Raw genomic sequence first — 27,877 nt, 5'->3', positions numbered from 1 at the left:
GGACCCGATTTCATTTGCTACTTGAATCCAATAAATTGATATTGAAATCCCTTTATTTAACAATGGACAATTCCAAAGTTTAAGCAGGAAAAGTCCATTTTACAAATTCAGAGAAGTTGATGCAAAAAAACTGAATAATAAACATAAAAAGAAATCTATTTCAACCTAAATATACCCTTAAGCCATCGATTACAATGTATAAATGCTGTTTAATGAAGGCATCTTACAAAAGGAAATATAAGAGATTCTGTCTTACATCTTTATCAGTGTAATCTTGATTTCTTACATTTCAAAAGCACATTTTCTCAAAGATCTTATATCATTAGAATGTTAAGATATCATTTCTTCTACAAAGTAAAACTAGATATTATAAATTATCTTTAGGATGATGAAATAGCACTAAATGCAACAACCCACTTCATCTAAGTGCACCTGTCAACCAGTGCAAATAAAAGTACACTCAGCATGTTACAAAAATACAACTACATTAAATTTGTAAACTAGCAAAATGAAAAAAAAGTCGAACACATTTTACAGGCCTGCTTTTCATAGACATTATTTACAGTGGATATAGGTGTACAGACCACTTTTTTCCACCTGCTTTACAGTTGATAATAAAGACCTACTTAACAGCTGATAATTAGGACCTGCTTTACAGCTGATAATTAAGACCTACTTTACAGTTGATAATTAAGACCTGCTTAACAGTTAATAATTAGGACCTGCTTTACAGTGGATAATTAGGACCCGCTTTACAGTTGATAATTAAGACCTGCTTTCCAGTTGATAATTTAGACCTGCTTTACAGTTGATAATTAAGACCTGTTTTACAGTTAATACTTAGGACCTGCTTATAGTTGATAATTAGGACCTGTTTTGCAGTTGATAAATAGAACCTGCTTTACAGCTGATAATAAGGACCTACTTTACAGTTGATAATTAAGACCTGCTTAACAGTTAATAATTAGGACCTGCTTTACAGTTGATAATAAGGACCTGCTTTTACAGTTGATAAAAAGGACCTATTTAACAGTTAATAATGAAGACCTGCTTTACAGTGGATAATTAGGACCTGCTTTAAAGTTGATAATAAGGACCTGCTTTACAGATGATAATTAAGACCTGCTTTACAGCTGATAATTAAGACCTACTTTACAGTTGATAATTAAGACCTGCTTAACAGTTAATAATTAGGACCTGCTTTACAGTGGATAATTAGGACCCACTTTACAGTTGATAATTAAGACCTGCTTTACAGTTGATAATTAGGACCTGCTTTGCAGTTGATAATTAGGACCTGCTTTACAGTTGATTATTAGAACCTGCTTTGCAGTTGATAATTAGACCTGCTTAACAGTGTATAATTGACTGCAACAGTTGAAATAGACCTGCTTACAGTGTAAAGACCTATTAACATAATAATAGTCTGCTTTCATATAATTAGGACTGTTTCAGTTGATAAAGAAATGTTTCCTTATAATTAACGATAATTAGAATGCTTTTCAGTGTAATAAGCCTCCTTAACATGGTAAGAATTGATTTACAGCGATAATAAGAACATCTTATGACCATTTACAGGATGTACCATGAAAGCCTCAGAACACATAAGACATAAGAATAATATAAGAAAAAATGTGTTGCTAGTAATAATTAAAGGGCTGGGAGATCCACAATATCCCGTTTTTTATGTTAAAAAGATCCAATTCTAATTTTTATTCTGTGCAGAGTGATTTCCAATATGCACTGATGTTTTATGTCATCCATAAAAGTACACCCATCCAAAAAAAATATAAAACTGAGGGATGGAGGGGTTCTCTTTAAACTCCTATGATAATGAGCCGTGTTGAAAATATAAATATTTATAAACTATAAGGAGAGGAAATAACCACTTACCATAAAACAACATTTAATTATTTAATTATACAACATTTACTTCAAGTGTTAAAGATTCATATATCATGCACTAGAAGCATAAATAACATTAAATCATAATGACTTTAATTATCATAATAATGATAAATAATGGGCTATGAATGCCAGCGAAAAATCTTCCTCGAGGAGGAGCAGTAAAATATAATCTCTTAAGTCTGATTTTATTTATGTTCAGTATATAGAGGATATTAAATGAGTGTAAGTTCAATACTGAATTTATTGCACGAGTTGAATAAAATTATATTATGCGAGCCTCTGGCGAGCATAATATTATTTTATTCAACGAGTGCAATAAATTCAGTAATGAACTTACACAAATTTAATATTCTATTTATCACATACCCAAAATAAAGACTGTTTAAAGTGAAATAAGTGTCATATTTCTTTGACGCGCCTTTAGTTTAACGCTAACATTTAGCGCGTCTTTACACTATGACGTCCAACAAAATATATGCACGGCCGTGCAATACCATATTTACGGAGTCGCAAAATCGGCACGGGTGTGTGATAAATTTCATTAACAAAGTTTGCTAAAAAATTTCCTTAAACAATTTTTTTTTCCAGTTTTTTACTGTGAAATGTTTAATTATTTGATACAGTAGTTTCAATATAATTTGTCTGCAATTTCTGTCTGCAATATTGTAGCATAATTGTAATATAATCCCTAATGCACTCTCCCTATATATCATAAAATTATCTAATAGCACTAATGGCACCTAGACTTCATTTTTATTAATTAATCAATTAATTTAATTATTTTTTGGAGTGGGGGTGGGGTAAAGTTGCATGAACAATATAAAAGGTCAATTGGCGACTTTCCAACTTTACTGGTGGAGGAAAACCTCCTCCGTTCATTATTTCAGAACCACCAACCTGTTTATTTAAATAACATCAATACTGTTAAAGTCATATAACAACTGTTTAGCTTAATTAACTGGTGAAGAAAGACCTATCAGATCCTATAGCATAAGGAGACACACTGGTAGAACCACCAACTTTCTCTTTAGCTAGTTTAATCATAGAAACAAATTCAGAGCCCCTGCAGCGACTCAAAACACAGTGAAAAGGGACATCACTGTACAGTTCATTTGAAGTAATGGAGTTATCTAAACAACCCAATAATTACAGATCCCTTAAACTGCAAACTCAACTGTCCCAAAAAGATGCTAAAATTGATATAATTACTTTCGCATAAATAACAATAAATATATTATATATATATATTATTATACTTTATGCATATATATATATATATATATATATATATATATATATATATACATGTACAAACCCTACAGAGTGCTCGATAGAGCTGTATGTATGGATATATTCAATCAACACATTGAAAAACACATTTTCCTTTACTAATAGTTTCATGCGCAAAACGCAATCTTCAGAAGTGTAAATGGTATTCTCATAAAGGGGCGTAACTATGAAGTGTATGGTTTTCTCATATATATATATATATATATATATATATATATATATATATATATATATATATATGTTGCACAGTAATTTGTATGTTTACAATACTCATGCTGTAAGTTTAATACAAAACACAACATTTTAAGGGTTTGTTACAAAATAATCATAATGTTAAAACAGTATTGCATTCAACTTTTGATACGCAACAGAAACAAGTATAAAAGGTATCTTTACTATAGACAAGGCATTCCTAAAACTGAATAAAATGTGCAATATGACGGCAGCACTTTTTATTAAAGATCACAGTGGCAGAATCTGACTTTTTCTCTGAAAATTAAGTATTGGACCACTGTGAATAACAAACTACAAAGTAAGAATTACATGTCCAGCAGATATACACTTAAAAATAATTTTTTAATCCAAGAAAAGATGAAATAATACAAGATTTCTTGAAAACAAGTTTGATTTAATAAACAGCGAGAAAACAGGCTGTAAAGAGAATTCTAGCTTTCAGTCTAGCGGCTAAAATTCAACTACAAAAACAAGAATTTCATGCTACATAAAATCAGAGTGATTTGCACCTAAACACATTAAATATATCTACCAATAGTACACAGGTTTTCTATATCCAAAACTTGTAACGATAGGAAACGCTGAAATCTTCTGATTAAGTCTTAGATACATATAACAGCTGTTATGTTAAATGAACAGTATTATTAAATAAATTTTCATATGAATTTCTGTGCAGTAAAATTTGGTGCTGTTTTGCCAATTTATTTTAGATTAAAAGAAATTTGGCAGGTAATCAAGTGAAACAAGAAATCATTGAATTTTTTTCAATGTACTTGTAGTAGCAATGGATGTTGTTTTTATGAAAAATCTATATAAAAACAAGAAGGCCATGATGGCCCTGAAATCGCTCACCTGTATATAGGCCCCTTGGCCAAGGCCAATTTTAAACCAGGGGCTTTAATTTGAACATACTTGGTAGACACCCATTAGAAGATGTTTCATGATAAATATCTAAGCTCTAGCTCTTTGTGGTTTTTATAAGAAGATTTTTAAGTTTTTACTATTTTACTATTTACAAAGGGAAAAACAATGACCCCCCCCCCCGGGAGAGGCCAATTTTGACCCCAGGGCTTTTATTTTAGCAAACTTGGTAGACACTCACTTGCTTAGTATATAAATTCTATCTCTTTGGGTTTTTATCAGAAGATTTTTTAAGTTTTTACTATACACATATAAGACAAATCAATGACCTCTGGGGTGGGGCTAATTTTAACCCAAGGGCTTTTATTTGAACAAACTTGGTAGGCACCCATTAGAAGATGTTTTATGCTAAAAATCTTAGCTCTAGCTCTTTGGGGTTTTTAAAAGAAGATTTTTTAAGTTTTTACTATATACATAAAGGTAAAATCAATGACCCTTAGGCCGAGGCCAATTTTTACCCCATGGCATTTATTTGAACAAATTTGGTAGAAACTGACTAGATGATGTTTCATGCCAAATATCTAAGCTCTAGCTCTTTCGGTTTTCTAAAAGAAGATATTTTAAATTCGTTATTTAAAGTTGACTACCAAAGGAACATTCCTGTGAAGTTTGGATGAAATTGGCTTAGCGGTTAATGAGGAGATGTCGTTTAAAGTAAAAGTTTACGGAGGATGCCGGATGAAAAGCGATCACTAAAGCTCACTATGTCACTTTGTGACAGGTGAGCTAAAAATAAAACCAATAGCTCATTTTCCCCTTATCAAGCCAATAGATGCTCCCTTGTAAAACCAATGGATACACCCCATACAAAAACAATGGGTGCTCCCATACAGGAGGCTGCTCCCATGTGCTCATCTAATTAGAACCAATCAAATCTCTCCTAATAAACCAACAGATGCTCCCCTTACCATTACAAATGAAGCCTTCCCTTATAAAATCAATTTGAGCTTTCTTAATTGCAGCTCTCCTAGTAAAAAAAAAACAAAGATGCTCTCTATTTAAGAACCAACTGTATGTCCCTATATAAAATCAATGTGTTTGCTTTATAATGAAAGCTCCTTGTATAAAACCAATGGATGCTTCTTAACAAAACCAATGAAAGCTCTCCTAATGAAATCAATTATGGATATTCAACTTTATGAACCAATGGAAGCATTCCTTACAAAACCAATAAAGTTCTTCTCATAAGCATTTAATTACGCAGAAGGAGTAACCTCACACTATTATAAAAGGGTGTGTTTCACCCTGTGTCACATGGTGATAAGGAAGTTCAATGGTTTTCAGAGGATAAAAATAGAAATTGTATGTGGTAAGCCTCATCCTGAACTTGGGCACTTGGAAACAAACAGACATAAGGGCATAACTCTTTGAAATAGAACAGAGGAAAACCAAGTAACATTGATAATAATAAAAAGTAATACAGTCTATTCTCAATGTGAGTTTAAGAAAGCAATATAGCCAAGAACAAAATCAAGTGCAATAACTTTTTTGTTAAACGACCATAACTACATTATGTGAGAGAAAAAATGTGAAGTAAATCACCTTTACCAGAACACAAACACATACAGCAAATATTTATTTACTTCACATCAACCCATCATCCTTTGCAAGTGCCAATAATTCAATTTGAAGAAAAGAATTCTGAGTTACAAACAATGTAAAGGGCCATAACTCAATGACAGTTTATTAAACTAGGCACACAGATATCATGAACTTTTTTACCTTACTTTATAATTTCAAGTAAAGCAATTTGAATAAATTCCATCATGAATTGACAGATAAATTTCTGAAGAAGGTTGAACAAATGCATTGCAGGGAAAGGTGCAACTGTAAACACTTACCCCTCACCATTTATTTAACAATTTTACAATACATACAGAACTAGAGATTGAAATTGTGCAAACTGTCAATGGCATTCCATATGGCTTTGATATAAAAAAAACTGTATCCTATCTGCTGTACATTTTAAAAGACATTTGTGGCATAGTGATTGAAAAAAAAAAGAGCATAAATTTAAACAAAAGGGCCATGATAGCCCTAAATTGCTCACCTGAGTCAGAATACATGTTTATTTGGGATATTTCAAAGAAGATTTTTTTTATTATTTTTTTACTATATAAGGAAAATCAATGATCCCCAGGCAGGGCCAATTTTCACCCCAAGGCTTTTTTCAATTGGTAGACACTCAGTAGAAGATGTTTCATGCCAAATATCTTAGCTCTAGCTCTTTGGGTTTCTCAAAAGAAGACTTTTTTTGTTTTTACTATATATGTATACATAAAAGGAAAATCAATGACTCCTCCAAGGCCGGGCTAATTTTGACCCCAGGGTTTTTATTTGATTAAACTTGGTAGACACTTAATATCTAAGCTCTAACTCTTTGGGTTTTTTAAAAGAAGATTTTTTAAAAAGTTTTTGATATATACATATAAGGAAAATCAATGACCCCCCCCCCCCCTCCGTGTGGGGCAAATTATGGCCCAAAGACGCAAAGAAGCGCCGCAATGCGACGAAAACCAGGTTTTCAACGACCAAGTTTTGATGTGACAGCAATCAATAGGTCAAAAAGCACTGAAGTTATTGAGTAGAAGCTGAAAATTCTATTGTAAGCAAATGACCTTGAACTTGCTCCCAGATATCTTAGTGGCAATCAAAAGCTGCAACTCAGCAAGTTTGGTGTCAAAAGGTCAAATCAAACTCAAGTTATAACATGAAAACTAAATACATTAACCTTGATCACAGACACCTGGGTAGCAATCCCAAGCTGCCTCTTGTCAAAGCTACCGATTCATCAAGTTTGGTGTCAATAGGCCAAAGCAAACTCAAGTTATTGAGCAGAAACTGAATTTCTATTTTTAGTAACAGTGACCTTGACCTTGACAACAGACACCTGGGTAGCAATCCCAAGCTGCCTCTTGATATAAGCTATCCATACACCAAGTTAGGTGTCAATAGGCCAAAGCAAACTCAAGTTCTTGAGCAGAAACTGAATTTCTATTTGTAGTAACAGTGACCTTGAACTTGATCACAGACCCCTGGATAGCAATCCCAAGCTGCCTCTTGATATGAGCTATCCATACACCAAGTTTGGTGTCAATAGGCCAAAGCAAACTTAAGGTTATTTAACAGAAACTGAATTTCTATATTTAGTAACAGTGACCTTGACCTTGATCACAGACACCAGGGTAGCAATCCCAAGCTGCCTCTTGATATAAGCTATCCATACACCAAGTTTGGTGTCAATAGGTCAAAGCAAACTCAAGTTATTGAGCGGAAACTGAATTTCTATTTTTAGTAACAGTGACCTAGACCTTAATCACAGACACCTGGGTAGCAATCCCAAGCTGCCTCTTGATATAAGCTATCCATACACCAAGTTTGGTGTCAATAGGTCAAAGCAAACTCAAGTTATTGAGCGGAAACTGAATTTCTATTTTTAGTAACAGTGACCTTGACCTTGATCACAGACACCTGGCTAGCAATCCCAAGCTGCCTCTTGATATAAGCTACCTACACACCAAGTTTGGTGTCAATAGGCCAAAGCAAACTAAAGTTATTGAGCGGAAACCAAAAGTTGACGCCCGCCCGCCCAGCCGCCCGCCTGCCGACTTCGGCATTACAATAACCCGGTTTTCGTTGAAAACCTGGTTAACAAACCTGGAAGATACTCACTAGAAGATGTTTCATGCTTCATCTCTAAGCTCTAGCTCTCTGGGTTTTATAAAAGAAGATTTTTTAAAAGTTTTTTCTTTCGCTTGCCATGGCAACCAGAGTTTAGCATGGAATAAATTTTTTTTGAATAAATTTTAAAGATGAGCACCAAAGGAACATTCCTGTGAAGTTTGGATGAAATTGGCTTTGTGGTTTATTAGGAGATGTCGTTTAAAGTTCACGGATGGATGACAGACAGATGACAGACAGACACACCGATAAAAAGTGATCACAAAAGCTCACCATATGTCACTCTGTGACAGGTGAGCTAAAAGTTAAGTCAAATTAACAGTGCATGCATCATTAAATAGATGAACAAAAACATCAGCACCAATTTATGATAACTAAGGAACACTGACAAATAAATTCAACTTTAATTTAAAATACTTAAAAATATTAACATAAGTTTTTTACAAAAAGAATCTCATTAAAAGGGAGAGTAACACTTTGAATGACAAGCATTGTTTTCAAATAATCTTTTATATTCTTCGTTGAAACATTAAAAGTCTACTCTGAAGGTAAAATGTTTACAATAGGGGAATAAAACAGACATAGCAGGAATTTTTAAACACCTTTTCTATTCCTACCTCAGTTCCTTTGATAAATGCCATTTAAAATACCATCTAAATACCAGTAACATTATGTTGATATAACAAATGTCATGAGTGCAAATAAAATTCTTACAGGAATTTCAATATCATTTCCGTTCATAAATCTATCACCACATAGTGAGGCCATTCCTTAGTAACCTTTTTGAAATCATTATATTTTTCTTTTCTTTTTAGCGAGAAAATCCTTATCTTCACAGAGCCAATCAAATATAATCATACATTTAGGGGTCTTTGACCTAGCCCATAAATGAGAAAAGACAACATAAAGATTTACATATCACCAAGATCAATTTATAGGCAGTATAAATAAAATATTATCATACAAGAATCTATACGCATATTAACTTCTCATAATTATATATATATACAGTACAACATAAAGGATAAGGTTACGTGTGAATGACCTTACTGAGCATGCTATGCAGATTACTACAACTAAGGGGAGAGAACTGTTACCAGTAGTAGTAAAGATTAGATTGTATTTCTTGACCAAAGGTCCTGAAATATCAAAGCAGAGCAAAATAAAAATAAAGTAAACATGCAAATCAATATTGAGATCTAAAGAATTTTCTATGAATCTAAACTAATATTATTGGGAATAAATTAACTGAAAAATAAATAACTGTGAAAGACAACTTCAAAATTTATGTTGAAAAATAAATCTAATAAATACTATTTGAATCATTTTGTCATTTAAAGATGTAAAAAAAATAATATCAATTCAGTTTTTTTTTCACAAGAAAAAAATCTCCAATTATTGAGAAAAAAAAAAAAAAAAAAAAAAAAAAAAAAAAAAATGGTGTCATCTTCAAGCAGAAAGATGTAAAAATGATATATTAAAATCATTAAAATCAAACAGAGACATAGATAACTCTATTTCTCTGATTCAAATAATTTAAAAGATGGCGCCATCTTCAAGTTTTAAAACCATTCAAATAAAGTATTAAATATATAAATTTTAGCGAACAGACATACAACTTTGTAAATCATAAAAATAACTTTCTTAAAAGCTGAAGTTAAAATATACTTCATCATTAACCCTTTGTAGAACATGATATTCAGTCAACCAGCACTTCTGTGCTACCTGACCAGATGCTACATGTATAATGTTGACTGTAATTTATTTTTAGAAAATTGACTTCTAATTTTCTTAACCTGCAACACTTTCCAAGCTGGACTTGTCAAACTTTCATTTTAGCACAGTCCATTATCAATTATGGGGATATCAAGGTGAACTTTTTAGTATAAAGCCTTACTAGTGACAATGACTAATCTATTTCAGTTCCAACAGGTTAAGGGTTAATTTAATGGACTGTTCCAAATTCAAAACAAAAGGCATGTCAATTATATAGATTTATCACACAAAAGGGTTAATGATAGAATAAAGTAATAACTTTAAAATAAGATGAATATCTACAAGATAATTCTAAAAAAGATTAATTCTATCAATGAATGATAGAGTAAGAGTTGGCAGATTTTGTGAGAATTTATTCTACTAGTACTAAAGTAACATTTAGAAAAGTCTTGGTTAATAAGCATAATTAGCACTGAATAATGAATATCTCTGAAACAGACTCAAATTTAACCCTTAGACCAACATACCAAATGGCTTTACCATCAAATACTCTTGCTAATTTTCGATTTACTAATTGTTGTAAAAATATGCATTAAATACCAAATAAAAATGATCTTTAACATAAGAAAATTTGAATGAAATACTCTTTGCAAACATTGATATATAAAGCATATGCATATGGGACGTGTCTGAATAAGGGTTAAAGTTATTAATTTAAAAGCAGGGGCAATAGGTTACTGCAACCACTTTGTTTAATTAAAAAAATATAAATACATGTATATACATGTACAGAAATCCAAGCTGTTGATTAAGTCATACAAGTTATATTAAATACTGTGTTAAGCCAGGTTAATATTTAGGTATATATATATAAACCATGATTACCCTTCGTATCCTTGACCCCTCGCCTTCGCTCCATGCTGACTTACGACCCTGGTTTACTGAGCGTGACACTGCCCCACTTCCAGGACCTCCGAAAATTTTATCCCCATTTAAAACATTGTTATGCTCCACTGAAATAAACATACAACAGTTTTCTGAAGTTAAAAAAAAACTAGATTAAAGAATAACAAATGCACTTTGTTTAAAATTCTCAGCTTCATCTTTCAACCACTCAATTTCTTTTAACACTCCACTATAATTAGGAATTTTCAAAGAATGCATTTTCTTTTGCTTTTTGTTACACTGACCTTTCTATTCAAAATAAAACTGCTTTTGCAAGGTGTTTTTTTTCTCTCCCTATCAATTAATATGATTGTTTGCATATATATTTTGGTTCTATACTTAAAGCCATTTTTAGATGATTAACTGTAGTTTTTTGACAAGACGGAACTGGAAATAATTTTTCGAGATTAATGGTCCATTTGATGTAGGGTTACACCAATAACTTGTGTGCAAATTTCAGATCATCTGCTCACTCCGTTTTCCCTGAATAATTATTTTAATTATTCAAATTTTATGTTTTTAGGTCTATGGACCTCAGTGGAGTTCTTATAACAAAACAAAGAAGTCCTATTATTAGCACAGCTTTACTGTGAGCAATATTACTGTTATACATACATTGTATCCCCTTGCTGGTTTTGTGCTTCCATTTGGATAATAGTGATTTTTTATTTTGTCCTTAAACAGCAATGCATGATGGTATGAGAATGAAAACAAGATGGCACAATGGAGAAAACTCAATCAATCCCGTTAAGACAATGTCACACAGAATATATTAAACTTTTGCTTATATCTCCTGCTATTCTCCACACACTTACAGGGGTAACGAGTGCATAGTTTTAATTTAACGGTATATAATTGGTATTTGGTTTAATATAAATAAGGCAATTTGCAATTTTAATAATTCAAAATAAAAACCAAACATCCTGTTCATTTGCAAACATTATATTATGTTTAACTTCCCATTTATTAAGGTTTTTTTTCCTTCTTATATCCTGTCTTATAACTGGATCAAGAACATTAATGACAAAAGCAAATAGATATTGAGATGATTTATTTTCAACTTTTAAAACATATTATTTGTAAGTATGTAATCTTATAAGCATAACTGCTTACAAGCCAGTAATTATGAAACAAAACAAAAAGTTAGAATTCAGTTTCTGAAGCAAAAAAAGGAAGACAATATCATAAACTTCTATCAAGGCTATTGAGGTAATTATCTACCTAAATTAGACTCCTGAATTCTTCCTTGCTTCAACAACACAACATATGCATTACAGCAAAAATGACAAAATTCATACTGAGAAAACTATTTCTGGCAAACTTAATTTCCCAGTAACAGTCATAAATTTAGATAACTTCCTAGTAATTCTACCATTGCCTGTATTTATCAATATTTTAAAGTCTAAAATTAGAATTTAGATTTTAAATGCCAGAAGTAATTTTTCTATAATTTAACTGAATATGCAGGGATTGAAATGAAATTTTGCAGAAATGTACAGGGAACAGCTTTCAATAATTATGCAAAATTTAATTCAAATTAAAAAGGAACAAAACAAAAAGCCACTTGACGAAATTTGTTTGCATGCAAAATTTTAAGTTTAAATCTAAAACTTTTAACTACAGTAATTTTGTAAGATGCTGATGAACAATTACATACAGGCTAACCTGCATATTTATGCAGTTTAACTTCACTTTAGTACAAATGTATGTTGGGCTGTTCATTTTTGGAATTTTTACATAAAATGAATTCACTTAAAAATGGATGATGTGAAATTTACAGACTACTGGTAGACCACCAAACCCGGACGGCCCCGAAAATGCTTAATTTAGTATTTTCTTTGTCCAGTGGTTGTCAGTCACTTTTTATCAACAATAAATGCATGTTTCTTCTAAAATTAAGTAATTAAATTTATTTCAACCTCCGTAAATGGTAATATATTAATGTCTATTTCAAGAATGTTGACGTTGAAATATGGGAGTCAAGAAAACAATGCCTGACCTCATATACCAGCTATAATCATTTGCTTAGTAAACAATAGAATATCCAAAACTTCAGCATTTGTTGCTGAAATATTGTGTATCATGTTAAAAATCAAAAACCAAAACACCCAAGCTTTTATCTGAATTAAATCACATCATGTACATATCTGTCCGGACACATGGTACTGTAGTGTGGACAATTCAGGTAATTTTGATACCCTCCTTGTCGAGCCTCAGATATAGGTGTCAATACAATCAGAAATAAACAAACTAGTTTGTTAATTAGGAGAAGAACCTAGCTGAACTGTGTCAAATTTTTTGATCTCTAGGTTTAAAATTATGAAATCTGTACGGAAAAATGTTCAAAAAGTGTCCGGTTGATGGTCCCCGACCAGTAGGCATGAAATGCAAAATTGGTTTAAACATATTTATTTAAGCACAATTGCGAAAAAAGTTCTTTCAACTTATATTAAGAACTTTCGAGCCTGCTTCCTGGAACCAACCAGTACTGGTGTCATATGGAGAAACATGGTTGTGACCCGATTAGAGCTCGAAACCCACAATCCCTGGGTTGAGCGGCAGACACCTAAACCACTAGGCAACAAAATTAACTAAATATCAATGAATATCAAATTTACCTTCAAACTGTGAATTAGGAGAGTTCCTTTTCTTTGTACTACTGGCAGTGCCCGCTCTATTGAAATGCTTAAAGAAATATGGTGCTGGTACAAGAGGCTGTCTTTGATTATGTATTGAAGTGGCGGGAACGGTCTTTGGTCTGGTATGTTCTGAATGCAAGTCAAAATCTGCTAAAATCTCAGCCTTATTTGGATTTCTGTAGCTCCTGTGAAAATAAAACAATGCAGTTGTTGACAATAATATATAAAATTTATAAGCAATTGTGTAAATTGTATTTAACTAACACAATTGTTGTTGGTTTACAGTTATCAGATCTGTTAATCAATGTCACCAACAGAATCAAGAGGCCAAATTTGTTTTCTTCCTTGGCCTCATTAATGGTCTTTTCATCAAAGTTTGTCTGCGTTTGAAAATTATCTATAACATTCTAGAAACTTTAAAAAAGAAACATTGCCTTTTTTATAAGCACATGACTGTTATCCCAAATATATGGTGCTAAGAGGTACAGGTACATGTTTGATATTTAATTGCGGACATGTTTTAGATAGAACCTATGACCTTCTGCAAGCTTGAAGGCAAGTTTCTCCAATATCCTTGGTGGAATACAACCCTACAGCAGTGAAGAGACTACTGACTTTTTAATCAAGTTCTTTATTTATCATTAAGCCAAAAAAGTCTCTTCACCTTTGATAAGTTAATAAGAACATCACCATCCACACATGTAAAGTCAAGAATAGTTGTTTTATCTTACATTTTTCTCCCTATGAAACTGTGTATCAAATATGCCAATTCTTGGCCTTTAAAGTAAGGGTTCTGTTGTGTAACTAAATAACCTACCTGACTGTGAAGCCAGTGCTGTAATTTCCGGGTGTGAATGTTCCGGGTGTATAACTGCTGGGTCTTGTTACTGGCTTTCTTAATGGCAATAAACTGTGCAAAGACTCTACATTACCCTGTAATGATACAAAATATAATATGCTTACAATCAAATGAGAGTGGGTAATACATTTTACCCAGAGTCAAAGATTATGATTGCAAAATCATTTGCAAATAATAAATGTGTCATTTGGAACAAACTATCTTCTTCTATAAGAAACGAATCTAAGTTGTATAATTTTAAATTGTCAGTAAAAAAAAAATTCTTAATATTTATGTATCTCTTTGTAAAATATTTTTTTTTTAAATTCTATATATATGTAAACTATTAACTTCCTTAATTGTGGACAATGATATTCTTTACCATGCATCTAGGTCAATACAATAAAAACTTATGTACCACAAAGGAAATCAAGAGATTTAGTTCTCTTTTTTGTGTTGTAATTGTTAATGTGGTTTCATTTCTACTACATGTTTTGTGTTTTTGTTTTATCATGTATAAGAAATGTTGTACCATGTTATTGCATGATACTGAAATAAATCTATCTTACTTGTGGTACAAGAACACTTGCAAATGAAGGCAAAACAGGGAAAACCAGCCTATAATATGTTTTCCTTTTGAATAAGGACAAATGTGTAAAATTTACTTATTTTCTTATTAAACTAATTCACAGACTTTAACCTAGTCTAGTAAAGGGAAGGTACTAACTTGGCTCAATTGCCTAGCTTTCCACTCCCTCAACCCCCCTCCCCCCCCCCCCCAGCAAAAAAAAACAGAATAATGGTTTATAATCACAAAACTTTTAAGAGCTGACAAAATAAATTCCTTTATATCACTGATTATAGATATTATGGACAATAACCAATGAACTAAATAAGGAATAAGGTTGACCTTCATTATTGAAAAAGAGGAAGAAAGTCCGCAAAATTTTTGAATAAAAAGATCTATAGGACTTGTGCCAATCATGTTCATAATCACAGAAAAGAAGTGCATGAAGTTTCAATCCATTCCCTTGAGAAATTATGGAGATACCAGCTTACTCCCAAAAACTTAACCGAGAATTTCTAAGACGAAAAAGGGGTATAAATATGCAAACAAGAGGGCCATGATGGCCCTGAAGTCGCTCACCTGTATAAAGGCCCCCCGAGCGGGGCCAGTTTAAACCCCAGGGCTTTTATTTGAACAAACTTGGTAGACACCCATTAGAAGATGTTTCATGCTAAACATCTAAGGTCTAGCTGGTCAAGTTTTATCTTTAAACATATAGTTAAAAACAATGACACACCTGGGGCAGGGCCAGTTTTGACCAGAGGGCTTTTATTTGAACAATCTTTGTAGACACTTACTAGAAAATGTTTCATGCTTAATATCTAAACTCTAGCTATTCGGGTTTTTTCAAAGAAGATTTTTTAAGTTTTTGCTATACACATATAAGGAAAATCAATGTCACCAGGGCTGGGCCAATTTTGACCCCAGGGCTTTTATTTGAACAAACTTTGTAGACACTCACTAGAAGATGCTTCATGCTTAATATCTAAACTCTAGCTATTTGAGTTTTTTCAAAGAAGATTTTTTAAGTTTTTGTTAAACACATATAAGGAAAATGAATGACCCCCGGAGCGGGGCCAATTTCGACCCCGGGGCTTTTATTACAACAAACTTGGTAGACACTCACTAGAAGATGTTTCAAGCTTAGTATCTAAACTCTAGCTATTTGTTTTTTTCAAAGAAGATTTTTTTAAGTTTTTGTTATACACATATAAGAAAAATCAATGACCCCCGAGGCAGGGCCAATTTTGACCCCAGGGCTCTTATTTGAACAAACTTGGTAGACATCCATTAGAACATGTTTCATGCTAAATATCTTAGCTCTAAGTCTTTGGGTTCTTTACAAGAAGATTTTTAAGTTTTTGCTATACACATATAAGGAAAATCAATGACCCCGGGGCGGGGCCAATTTTGACCCCAGGGCTCTTATTTGAACAAACTTGGTAGACATCCATTAGAACATGTTTCATGCTAAATATCTTAGCTCTAGCTTTTTGGGTTCCTTAAAAGAAGATTTTTTAAGTTTTTACTATATGCATATAGGGAAAATCAATGACTCCCTGGGGCAGGGCCAATTTTGACCCCAGGGCTTTTATTTGAACAAACTTGGTAGACACCCATTAGAGGATGTTTCATGCTAAATATCTTAGCTATAGGTCTTTGGGTTCTTTAAAAGAAGATTTTTTAAGTTTTTACTATATGCATATAGGGAAAATCAATGACCCCCTGGGGCGGGCCAATTTTGACCCCAGGGCTTTTATTTGAACAAACTTGGTAAACACCCATTAGAGGATGTTTCATGCTAAATATCTTAGCTCTAGGTCTTTGGGTTCTTTAAAAGAAGATTTTTTAAGTTTTTACTATATGCATATAGGGAAAATCAATGACCCCCTGGGGCGGGGCCAATTTTGACCCCAGGGCTTTTATTTGAACAAACTTGGTAGACACCCATTAGAGGATGTTTCATGCTAAATATCTTAGCTATAGGTCTTTGGGTTCTTTAAAAGAAGATTTTTTAAGTTTTTACTATATGCATATAGGGAAAATCAATGACCCCCGGGGCGGGGCCAATTTTGACCCCAGGGCTTTTATTTGAACAAACTTGGTAGACACCCATTAGAGGATGTTTCATGCTAAATATCTTAGCTCTAGGTCTTTGGGTTCTTTACAAGAAGATTTTTTAAGTTTTTACTATATGCATATAGGGAAAATCAATAACCCCCTGGGGCGGGGCCAATTTTGACCGCAGGGCTTTTACTTTAACAAACTTGGTATACACCCATTAGAGGATGTTTCATGCTAAATATCTTAGCTCTAGGTTTTTTGGTTCTTTACAAGAAGATTTTTAAGTTTTTGCTATACACATATAAGGAAAATCAATGACCCCCGGGGCGGGGCCAATTTTGACCCCAGGGCTCTTATTTGAACAAACTTGGTAGACATCCATTAGAACATGTTTCATGCTAAATATCTTAGCTCTAGCTCTTTGGGTTCTTTAAAAGAAGATTTTTTAAGTTTTTACTATATGCATATGGGAAAATCAATGACGCCCTGGGGTGGGGCCAATTTTGACCCCAGGGCTTTTATTTGAACAAACTTGGTAGACACCCATTAGAGGATGTTTCATGCTAAATATCTTAGCTCTAGGTCTTTGGGTTCTTTAAAAGAAGATTTTTTAAGTTTTTACTATATGCATATAGGGAAAATCAATAACCCCCTGGGGCGGGGCCAATTTTGACTGCAGGGCTTTTATTTGAACAAACTTGGTAGACACCCATTAGAGGATGTTTCATGCTAAATATCTTAGCTATAGGTCTTTGGGTTCTTTAAAAGAAGATTTTTTAAGTTTTTACTATATGCATATGGGAAAATCAATGACGCCCTGGGGTGGGGCCAATTTTGACCCCAGGGCTTTTATTTGAACAAACTTGGTAGACACCCATTAGAGGATGTTTCATGCTAAATATCTTAGCTATAGGTCTTTGGGTTCTTTAAAAGAAAATTTTTTAAGGTTTTACTATATGCATATAGGGAAAATCAATGACCCCCTGAGGCGGGGCCAATTTTGACCCCAGGGCTTTTATTTGAACAAACTTTCATGCAAAATATCTAAGCTCTAGCTCTTTGGATTTTTTAGAAGAAGATATTTTAAGTTTTTTCTTTTGGTTGCCATGGCAACCAGAGTTCTGCATGGAATTAAATTCTTTGAACAACTTTCAAAGGTGACCACCAAAGGAACATTCATGTGAAGTTTGGATGAAATTGGCTTAGTGGTTTATGAGGAGATGTCATTTAAAGTAAAAGTTTACGGACTACGGACAGACGATGGACGGCCGGACGCCGGACGAAAAACGATCACAAAAGCTCACCCTGTCACTTTGTGACAGATGAGCTAAAAAGCAAATCAGAGTTATGGGACTTAATCACAAAGAAGAAGTGCATGAAGTTTCAAAATATTTCTTTCAGAAGTTATGAAGATACCAGCTTACACAAAAAAAATTAACCACAGGGATGCTGATGAAGACAAAAGGGTAACACCGCATTTGCTTGAGTAATCTGCGAATAGTCAAGCTAATAACAAGAGGGCCATGATGGCCCTGAGGTCGCTCACCTGTATATAGGCCCCCCCCACACCTCCGGGCTAATTTTTACACAAGGGCTTTTATTTGTTTATTTGAACAGACTTGGTAGACACCCATAAGAAGATGTTTCATGCTAAACATCTAAGTCCTAGCTCATTGGGTTTTTTAAAAGAAGATTTTTAAAGTTTTTATAGTTAAAAACAATGACACCCCTGGGGCAGGGCCAGTTTTGACCCCTGGGCTTTTATTTGAACAAACTTTGTAGATATTTACTTAAAGATGTTTCATGCTTAATATCTAAACTCTAGCTATTTGGGTTTTTTCAAAGAAGATTTTTAAGTTTTTGCTATACACATATAAGGAAAATCAATGACCCCCCCCCCCCCCGGGCGGAGCCAGTTTTAACCCAGGGCTTTTATTTGAACATACTTGGTAGACACCCATTAGAACATGTTTCATGCTAAATATGTTAGCTCTAGCTCTTTGAGTTCTTTAAAAGAAGATTTTTTAAGTTTTTACTATATGCATATAGGGAAAATCAATGACCCCCTGGGGCGGGGCCAATTTTGACCCCAGGGCTTTTATTTGAATAAACTTGGTAGACACTCATTAGAAGATGTTTCATGCTAAATATCTTAGCTCTAGCTCTTTGGGTTCTTTAAAAGAAGAAATTTTAAGTTTTTACTATATGCATATAGGGAAAATCTATGACCCCCTGGGGCGGGGTCAATTTTGACCCCAGGGCTTTTATTTGAACAAACTTGGTAGACATGCACTAGAAGATGTTTTATGCCAAATATCTAAGCTCTAGCTCTTATGGTTCTTTAAAAGAAGAAATTTTAAGTTTTTACTATATGCATATAGGGAAAATCGATGACCCCCCGGGCGGGGCCAATTTTGACCACAGGGCTTTAATTTGAACAAACTTGGTAGACACTCACTAGAAGATGTTTCATGCTTAATATCTTAGCTCTAGCTCTTTGGGTTCTTTAAAAGAAGATTTTTAAGTTTTTACTATATGCATATAGGGAAAATCAATGACCCCCTGGGGCGGGGCCAATTTTGACCCCAGGGCTTTAATTTGAACAAACTTGGTAGACACTCACTAGAAGATGTTTCATGCTTAATATCTTAGCTCTAGCTCTTACGGTTCTTTAAAAGAAGATTTTTAAGTTTTTACTATATGCATATAGGGAAAATCAATGACCCCCCGGGGCGGGGCCAATTTTGACCCCAGGGCTTTTATTTGAACAAACTTGGTAGACACTCACTAGAAGATGTTTCATGCTAAATATCTTAGCTCTAGCTCTTTGGGTTCTTTAAAAGAAGAATTTTTAAGTTTTTACTATATGCATATAGGGAAAATCAATGACCCCCTGGGGCGGGGCCAATTTTGACCCCAGGGCTTTTATTTGAACAAACTTGGTAGACACTCACTAGAAGATGTTTCATGCCAAATATCTAAGCTCTAGCTCTTAGGGTTGTTTAAAAGAAGATATTTAAAGATTTTTCTTTCGGTTGCCATGGCAACCAGAGTTCTGCATGGAATTAAATTCTTTGAACAATTTTTAAAGGTGACCACCAAAGGAACATTCCTGTGAAGTTTGGATGAAATTGGCTCAGTGGTTTATGAGGAGATGTCATTTAAAGCAAAAGTTTACGGACGGACGGACGACGGACGGACGACGGACGGACGGACGCCGGACGAAAAGCGATCACAAAAGCTCACCCTGTCACTTTGTGACAGGTGAGCTAAAAATGCATAACAATCTTCAATGATTTTTTACAATTCTTCAAAAAAATTCTGTTATATGTACCTTACAAACTTTTTTGAAACATTCTTCTATCCCGCCAAGATCATTGCGTTCATTGGCCATTCTCTGTACCTCCTCCACGAGAGCGTCAGACAGCGGCATGTTCGAAATATCCCAGCCGAAATGGTCCGCAAAACTCATCACTCCTGTTAAATTCTCCGATCTTGTCACACCATTATTTATTATACCAGTATAATTCCTAGGATTTCGTCTGTTTAAAAAAAGAAGTATTATCGTACACAAAATATCTCATATCAGTTTAAAAAAGCAATATTTTATCATTATTCAGTAGAAATTATATTTTAGCTGTCATCTGTTAAAGAAAAAGAAAAAACTTCATTCATACAAGATAACTTTGTAACAAAAAAGCATCTGTAATCAGTTGTTATTTAATAATTATAAACTAATGTTCCCGAGAAAGAACTGTATTGTAACATTTCTGGGATGATAAGCCTATAAAAAAGATATAGATAATGATAACTAGGAAACCTAAATTATCTTTCATACATTACTTCTGCTGTTTCCAGTGTAATACAACTGCATAATGCCACTATCTTCAATCTTTTTTATGCATTTCTGTACAGGCTTCCAATAGGTTATAATTTGACTTTTGCAAAAGTGAGTGCAGAAAAAAATGTATTTTCCTTTTATCAAAGCAAAATAATACAGATAATATTCCATGTATGTACTCTAGGCTTAATGAGGGTCCATCGATCCACCCTTTCAGGCACTGAGAGTAACAGACCCCAAGTAATATATCACTGTCAAAAATATTGAATTCATATAAAATCATTCTCTTTTACATACTTGATGACATCATCAAAATGTTTAGGATCGGCCGACTTTGCTGGGCCCCATTTCCTATGTTTTAACTGTTTTGGATGTGAACATCTAGGTGTAGAACTCTCCTCTCCATATATATCTGTTGATACAGGTTGATGTTTCTGAAACAAGAGAATCACAAGCATTTATAAATTGCTTATCTGTTAGAAATTTTAAGTTAAAAATTCTATGTTAAAAAGGGGCATAGCTTTATATTATAATAATATTGCTCACAGAATTATGCCCCCTGTCTAACCTTGTCATGATCGTCAAGTATTTATGTTGAAAACTTTTGAAATGTTTGAATAATGGGCTTATTAAAGTTTCTGCACAAGACTTTATAATGCCTCAGTGATCATTGTACAGTCATGTAGCTTGATTTTTTCTTCCAAACAGACATACTAATAAAAAATAGTCAATAAAAATACAAAATTAATGTAGTCATAGAGTAATAATTTTGTTTTAGTTTTTTTGGTCTGGTTTCCAGTTACACTATCACTGTAAAGGTCGTGTGTCAACATTCCAGCTTTACTAAGATGAAGATGAACCACTTCAAGTATTATTTCTTGCGTAAGCTGGCTGTTGGGAAGAACAACTAACCTTCTGTAAGCTAGCTGGATAATTCCTGTCAAAAAAAATCCCTTAGCAGCCTTTAAACATACAGAAGTGAGAGGCAGGCAACCCAAATCAATGGCCTTAACCTCTTGAAAATCCTGAGTATATTTTGTCCTATCTCCCTTATAACATTGACACTAATGCATCGGGTCAAAGGTTATGTGGAGATATCTCTATATACAGAAAGATTCATATGTCATATTTTACAACAATCAAATTTATAGTCCTGCTTGAGTAAGACCTTAAAACTAACCAACCCATCAAAATAATAAATGAGCATTTTTACAAAGTTGTTTAACTTACCTTCAATAGTTTCCCCCTAAATCCTTTGGTTTCTTCTTTTATTCTAAGCAGTTCCACCATTTTCTGTAAAACAATGTCAAAAAGATTATAATGACATTAATTAAGTCTTGTTTTATTTTATTTAAGCAATAAATTTAGTCACAAAATTCTCCATTCCTTTGCCCTATTTTTCTCTCGTTTTTTTTTTTTTTTTTTTTTTTTTCCCTCTTCTTTTTACACTCTACTTTTGTACATTATGTGCTTACAGAACAAATCTAATGCTAACCAGTCTAGAGGCAATAACCACCATGTTAAAGCCAGGCCAGCCAATTAGACAAGCCTCTATGTACTGTGAAGGGATCAATTTCACTTTTTAAAGTCAAATTTCTTACAAGCTGCAACGGAGAGTGCAAAGCTCAAGCAGAAATACTTTAATACATGTAACTATATGTATAATTATCAAGAATTACAAACAAGAGACCAGGCTAATCTCAGTCCTCAATAGTAAAAGCGACTAATAATGTACAAGTGTTAATGAAGGGAGATTCCATTTAAAATACATGACATAACTGTAAGTCTTCGATAGTGACTACCAAACATGATCACAACACATGTATGAAGCTTAAAGTAAAAAACTTCCAGTAATTCTGATTATACAAAAAACTCTCCAGGAATATAACAACTCCCAAATGACAATGGGCCTTGGACTGAGACCTCTAACTATGATCTTAAAGAACAAGCAAATATTTTCAATTATTGATAAGTAAAAGTTATGCAAGAAATTTCACCCAAAACTTTAACTATAGAGTTACCCACACACTAACACTGATGTCTGGGTGAGTATTATAGTCTCACTTTTCTTCCAATTGTTCAGTTAACAAGAGCTGTCGGTAGGACAGCATGCTCGACTATTCTTAGTGCTTGATAGTAAAAAAAATGCCTGATACAGTTACCTCCTCCTGTTTACAGGTTGGGGTCATGATGGTGAACAAGTGTGCAAAGTTTCAAAGCCATATGTCAATGGACTTTGAAAATATTTGAACTATTACAAAAACTTTAACATAAATTCTAAGTCGAAAAAGGGGCATAATTCTGTCAAAATGCTTGATAGAGTTACCTCCTCCTGTTAACAGGTTGGGGTCATGATGTTGAACAAGTGTGCAAAGTTTCAAAGCCATATGTCAATGGACTTTGAAAATATTTGAACTATTACAAAAACTTTAACGTAAATTCTAAGTTGAAAAAGGGGCATAATTCTGTCAAAATGCTTAATAGAGTTACCTCCTCCTGTCTACAGGTTGGGGTCATGATGGTGAACAAGTGTGCAAAGTTTCAAAGCCATATGTCTATGGACTTTGAAAATATTTGAACTATTACAAAAACTTTAACGTAAATTCTAAGTCGAAAAAGGGGCATAATTCTGTCAAAATGCTTGATAGAGTTACCTCCTCCTGTCTACAGGTTGGGGTCATGATGGTGAACAAGTGTGCAAAGTTTCAAAAGCCATATGTCAATGGACTTTGAAAATATTTGAACTATTACAAAAACTTTAACGTAAATTCTAAGTCGAAAAAGGGGCATAATTCTGTCAAAATGCTTGATAGAGTTACCTCCTCCTGTCTACAGGTTGGGGTCATGATGGTGAACAAGTGTGCAAAGTTTCAAAGCCATATGTCAATGGACTTTGAAAATATTTGAACTATTACAAAAACTTTAACATAAGTGGTTACGCCGACGCCGACGCTCGGGTGACTGCAATAGCTCTACTTATTCTTATCGAATAGTCGAGCTAAAAAGGAGAAGCAAATATCAGTTATTTGGAATTCACTAAGGTGCCTTACAATGTACATACTAGAACAGGAGTAGGAGCAACACTATACTCAGTGAGTGCAATTAGAAAAGCAAATCTTTGAGAAAATAAAGGGGCAAAATTATGTCAAACTTTACGACAGCATTATTTTTAGACAGTTATAAACAGGAATTCAACATTTAAAAGCAATACTCAAAATTAATGAGTTTAAAGGTGCAAAAAACTAAAAAACCACGGTGTGACAGACTTGGACCTTGTTGCAAAGTCCTTCATATAAATGAAAAAAAAAGTCAAGCTAATCAATGGACAAACTGAAATTTCTTTATAGCATGGTAATAAAATAATTCTTTATAAAAGAAATTCCAAGTCTGTAAAAATCAATAGAATTTTTGCTTTAAAATTGATTTTTAAGAATTTTTTGTTTAAAAACTTAACAATGCTAATATTGTACAATATTTAAAGCACACACTAATATGATTAATTTATTATTGACACTTATCCAATTAGTGTACAGCTGTAAATATTACATTAATCATGGTTGTTATAGGGGTATTTAAGTATGGAAGAATTAATATTGATTTTATCAACAATAGATGATCAGTTTTAACAAATGTTTCGAGTACATTGAAGCAAGAAGTACTGAATTATTCATGAAAATGAAAACAAAAAGAATAGTTACAAGATGACTGTTCTTAATATGAATAGCTAATGTTTTATAAGAAATATGAATGCCAGATATTAGTCATGCCAATTGTGGACATGAAAGGCATTATTTTCTGTAAGTCCAGTATTTTAAAGAAATTATGGGGTAACATCATAGAATATAATGTGACCTTGAAGCTGTACACTTCTTAATGTGTGCACAAATTGCACAGTGGATAAACCAGTCTATACAAAGAAAATTTGTTTGTTTCAAGTGAATATTGTTTGTCTCTTGCTAATTCTTTTTTATATTTTCACTTTTGAAAATAACAAACTGTTTTTTCTAAGACAGATAAAGTCTGTATTGCTTATATGCAAACAGATATATCTTTATAAATGAGGGTAGAAAGATTGGACACTTGCCATTGAGAGCATGGATATTGACCATAGAGGGTATGTATGTACATTATCCATGGAGGATGTGGACATCGGCCATGGAGGGCATGGACATTGGCCATGGAGAGAATTATGGACATTGGCCATGCAGAACATGGACAACATCCATAGTTAGGTATCCCAAAACAGCTTAGACTAATATCCATGTCAATTTTGTTGATGATTAATGTTTTGATACTCCATGGACAAAAGACCTTGCCAAAATGAATGTTAAACATGGACTATCTGCAGCTGGCTACAGTGTGTCCATGTTTTTGGAAGTAAAATACAACCAGTCTACTTCCTAATTTTGCAAGTAAAGTACCAATCTCCTACACATTGATCTCCCCTTACCAGTACAGAGATCATTTTTAAAGTTCATTAAGTCAGCATGTGCTACTTTTCAGAGCACGTCTGGTAAGGCTGAACAAGCATGCATGCATGGTTGCCTGGCTCTACAATGGCTACAAATAATTTGATTGTAAAAATATTAAATAAACATACATATCTTCTGTCCTCCGCTGGGGTTCGTATTTTCTGTGACACTCCAGTACGTGCACGAGTAATCTTTGTTTCTCTGTTGGCTGGTGGGTTCACATTCCCCTCCTAAATATAAAATATTCAAACATCATTATAAAGGGGAATATTACTTAATTTTCAAGTGTGACGGGAAGAGGTGGGAATCTACTATAAATTGACTGCTCTCACAGGGCTGGGCATTTACTCTGAGTTTGAGTTTTGTTTTGGGTTTTTACGTCACATCGACACAGTATAGGTCATATCGCGACGCTCCAGCTTTACTGGTGGAGGAAGACCTCAGGTGACCTTCCGTGCATTATTTCAGGCACGAACGGGCACCTGAGTAGAACCACCGACGTTCCGTAAGCTAGCTGGATAGCTTCCTCACATGAAAGAATCCAAAGTCCCTGTTGGGATTTGAACCCACAGCGGTGAGGGGCAAGTGGTTTGAAGTCAATGACCTTAACCACTCGGCCATGGACGCCCCACTCAGAGTTTGAGTATTCAAAAGTAAAAGTTAACACTATTGTTACATTTGACTGGTACATAATGTAAACAGTATATAGGCAATAGTAACTGGTACACTGGAATTTCCGAATGAGCTTTTCATTTTCTCAATTATAATAAAATCTTTGTATAAATTATCAATTTTCAAATTAATACTTATATTTAGTCCAACAATAAACAATATTAAAATATACAAACCAGTCCAAGATATATTCCAGTCATGTTTCGTGGCTGGTTTCTACTGGGAACACTTGCTGAGTAATACGGCATATTTCTGGTAACTGGAAGGGCCGATGTTGGATGCAAATTCCTCATCATCACAATATTATTGTCCGTATACATCTTTATCGAGTCTTCGTACAATCAGCTCTTTGAATATTTAATTATTTTCACAGCCAAGTAGAGCTAGGTCTTTATCCCTACTTAATTCATTCAATTTTTTTACCCCTGTTTTTGTCTCAGGTATATTAAATCTCAAATACACTTAGGAATCTCTGGATTACCAAACATGCTTAATGCATTTAACGGCCCAAACTTTAATCAATAAAACTGTCATACATTCTCTTTCACCGATTTTTTTTTTGTTCAAATCTGGTTAATTGATTTCCCATAACTCAAGATCAATAAATCCAAACTGACGACACATTTATTTAAGTACGCAGTCTCTTTTCTGTTGCAATTAATTAAATTCCTTCACAAAAGTTCTTGATGACAGCTTGACCCTGGCAACTGAAATGAATGAAAGAATGCAGTAATTAAAAATTGTTCCACCATGAAGCAATAATAACAATATTAAACCCAGACCTAATCTAGTTTCAATTATTTTCCTTCAAAAGAAAAATATATTAAACAAAATCAGGGGTATAAAAAAAACCTTTACATACCAGGCTTAAATATATGCATTTTGTTTCCAAATATAAACTCTATTAACTTAAAAGGCCATTTACAATAAAGCTTTATCGTGTTAATTTCTCTCTTCCATAATAAAGAAAATAACATTTTCATTTAAACGTAAAAGTGTATTCAACTTTTTCATTTTGTTTAGTTTCTTTTGGCTAAAATACTTTTGAAATTCTAATTGCCACTTAATAACTAATATATAATACCCTACAAAGGGCTTAAAGTAAGCGCTGGTTCATTTTTTCTCCCAATAACAAGGAATTAAATCTGAATAAATAATTCACGGCTATTATTTTGGTAGTATTAACAATTGTAATGACAAAGTAATTTTTAGCTTATTGACTTTATTCACTTACTTGGCACATGATCGAGCAAATTTACAACAATTACTGTGGGTATATCATGCAACTGTGTACTGCAATATACACCTTAAATATCAAAAATTGTATCAAATAAATTATGTCACTAGGTCATTAAAAACATGAACCATGCTGTTGAACCATAGTTTTGTTGTTTTTTTCTCAAGAAAAGTATTATTTTGATTTTTCATAACATACGTGAGTATTATTTTGATTTTCAATAACATATATGAGAAAATAAATGGTAACATCTTATTCTTGCTTTCAGCTGAGACTAAAATTTAAAAAAAACTATATACAGATTCAGGCTCTTTCATAAAGATACCAGTAAATTACTAATGGGTTGAAAAAAAAACATTTTTGTCTCTATTCCATTATATGACTTTCAATAGCATTCAAAAAATTTGTATGAACAGATCAAAAGACATCTTAGTGTTTTTACTTGTTATTTTACAAGTAAAAAGTCAATATTTATTCAATAGACATAACAATTAAAGACAATTTACATTTTTTTTATAACTTCTTCAATGACATATCAGTATTGTAAATATCTATCAAAGAATAAAAAGAAACTTTGAATGGACATATTTATCATAATGGATATATCATTAGATGAAAGAATTTTTTTTGTATGGAAAAAAAAGACCCATGATTCATCATAGTATCAGAGTTTCAGATTTTACAGGTACACCCCTTTCTTCAATACAGACTAACCTGTACTAATTATACCATCTCCAAAACAAAGATGATATCAAAAAACCTATCACTCAAGACAACCATATTGTTTACATTTTGTTGTAATTGGTTATAACAGGTGCACTATAACTGTTGTGAGGGACCACCTGTCAGTT

The 27,877-nt window shown here is 33.2% G+C and overlaps 1 protein-coding gene across 2 annotated transcripts in view; it reads right to left on the bottom strand.

Annotated features, from left to right (window-relative positions):
* The window catches only part of LOC132729413 (uncharacterized), a 53,630-nt gene that overhangs the window by 22,413 nt on the left and 3,340 nt on the right, over positions 1-27,877 (bottom strand). For both annotated transcript variants that reach the window (XM_060715181.1, XM_060715182.1), the window contains exons 2-9: positions 25,966-26,496; positions 25,246-25,347; positions 21,876-21,938; positions 20,943-21,079; positions 20,139-20,346; positions 14,152-14,267; positions 13,314-13,519; positions 10,636-10,763 (exon numbers count right to left, since the gene is read on the bottom strand). In XM_060715181.1, coding sequence (XP_060571164.1) covers positions 10,636-10,763; positions 13,314-13,519; positions 14,152-14,267; positions 20,139-20,346; positions 20,943-21,079; positions 21,876-21,938; positions 25,246-25,347; positions 25,966-26,109 — 1,104 coding nt within the window. In that variant the 5' untranslated portion in view covers positions 26,110-26,496. The remainder of the gene's footprint in view (positions 1-10,635; positions 10,764-13,313; positions 13,520-14,151; positions 14,268-20,138; positions 20,347-20,942; positions 21,080-21,875; positions 21,939-25,245; positions 25,348-25,965; positions 26,497-27,877) is intronic.

Source organism: Ruditapes philippinarum, unplaced genomic scaffold (assembly GCF_026571515.1).
Source record: "Ruditapes philippinarum isolate M1 unplaced genomic scaffold, ASM2657151v2 ctg2349_1_1_1_1, whole genome shotgun sequence".
Taxonomy (NCBI): Eukaryota; Metazoa; Mollusca; class Bivalvia; order Venerida; family Veneridae; genus Ruditapes; species Ruditapes philippinarum.
The sequence above is the reverse complement of the archived record's forward strand: the minus strand, read 5'-3'. Positions and strand labels throughout refer to the sequence as shown.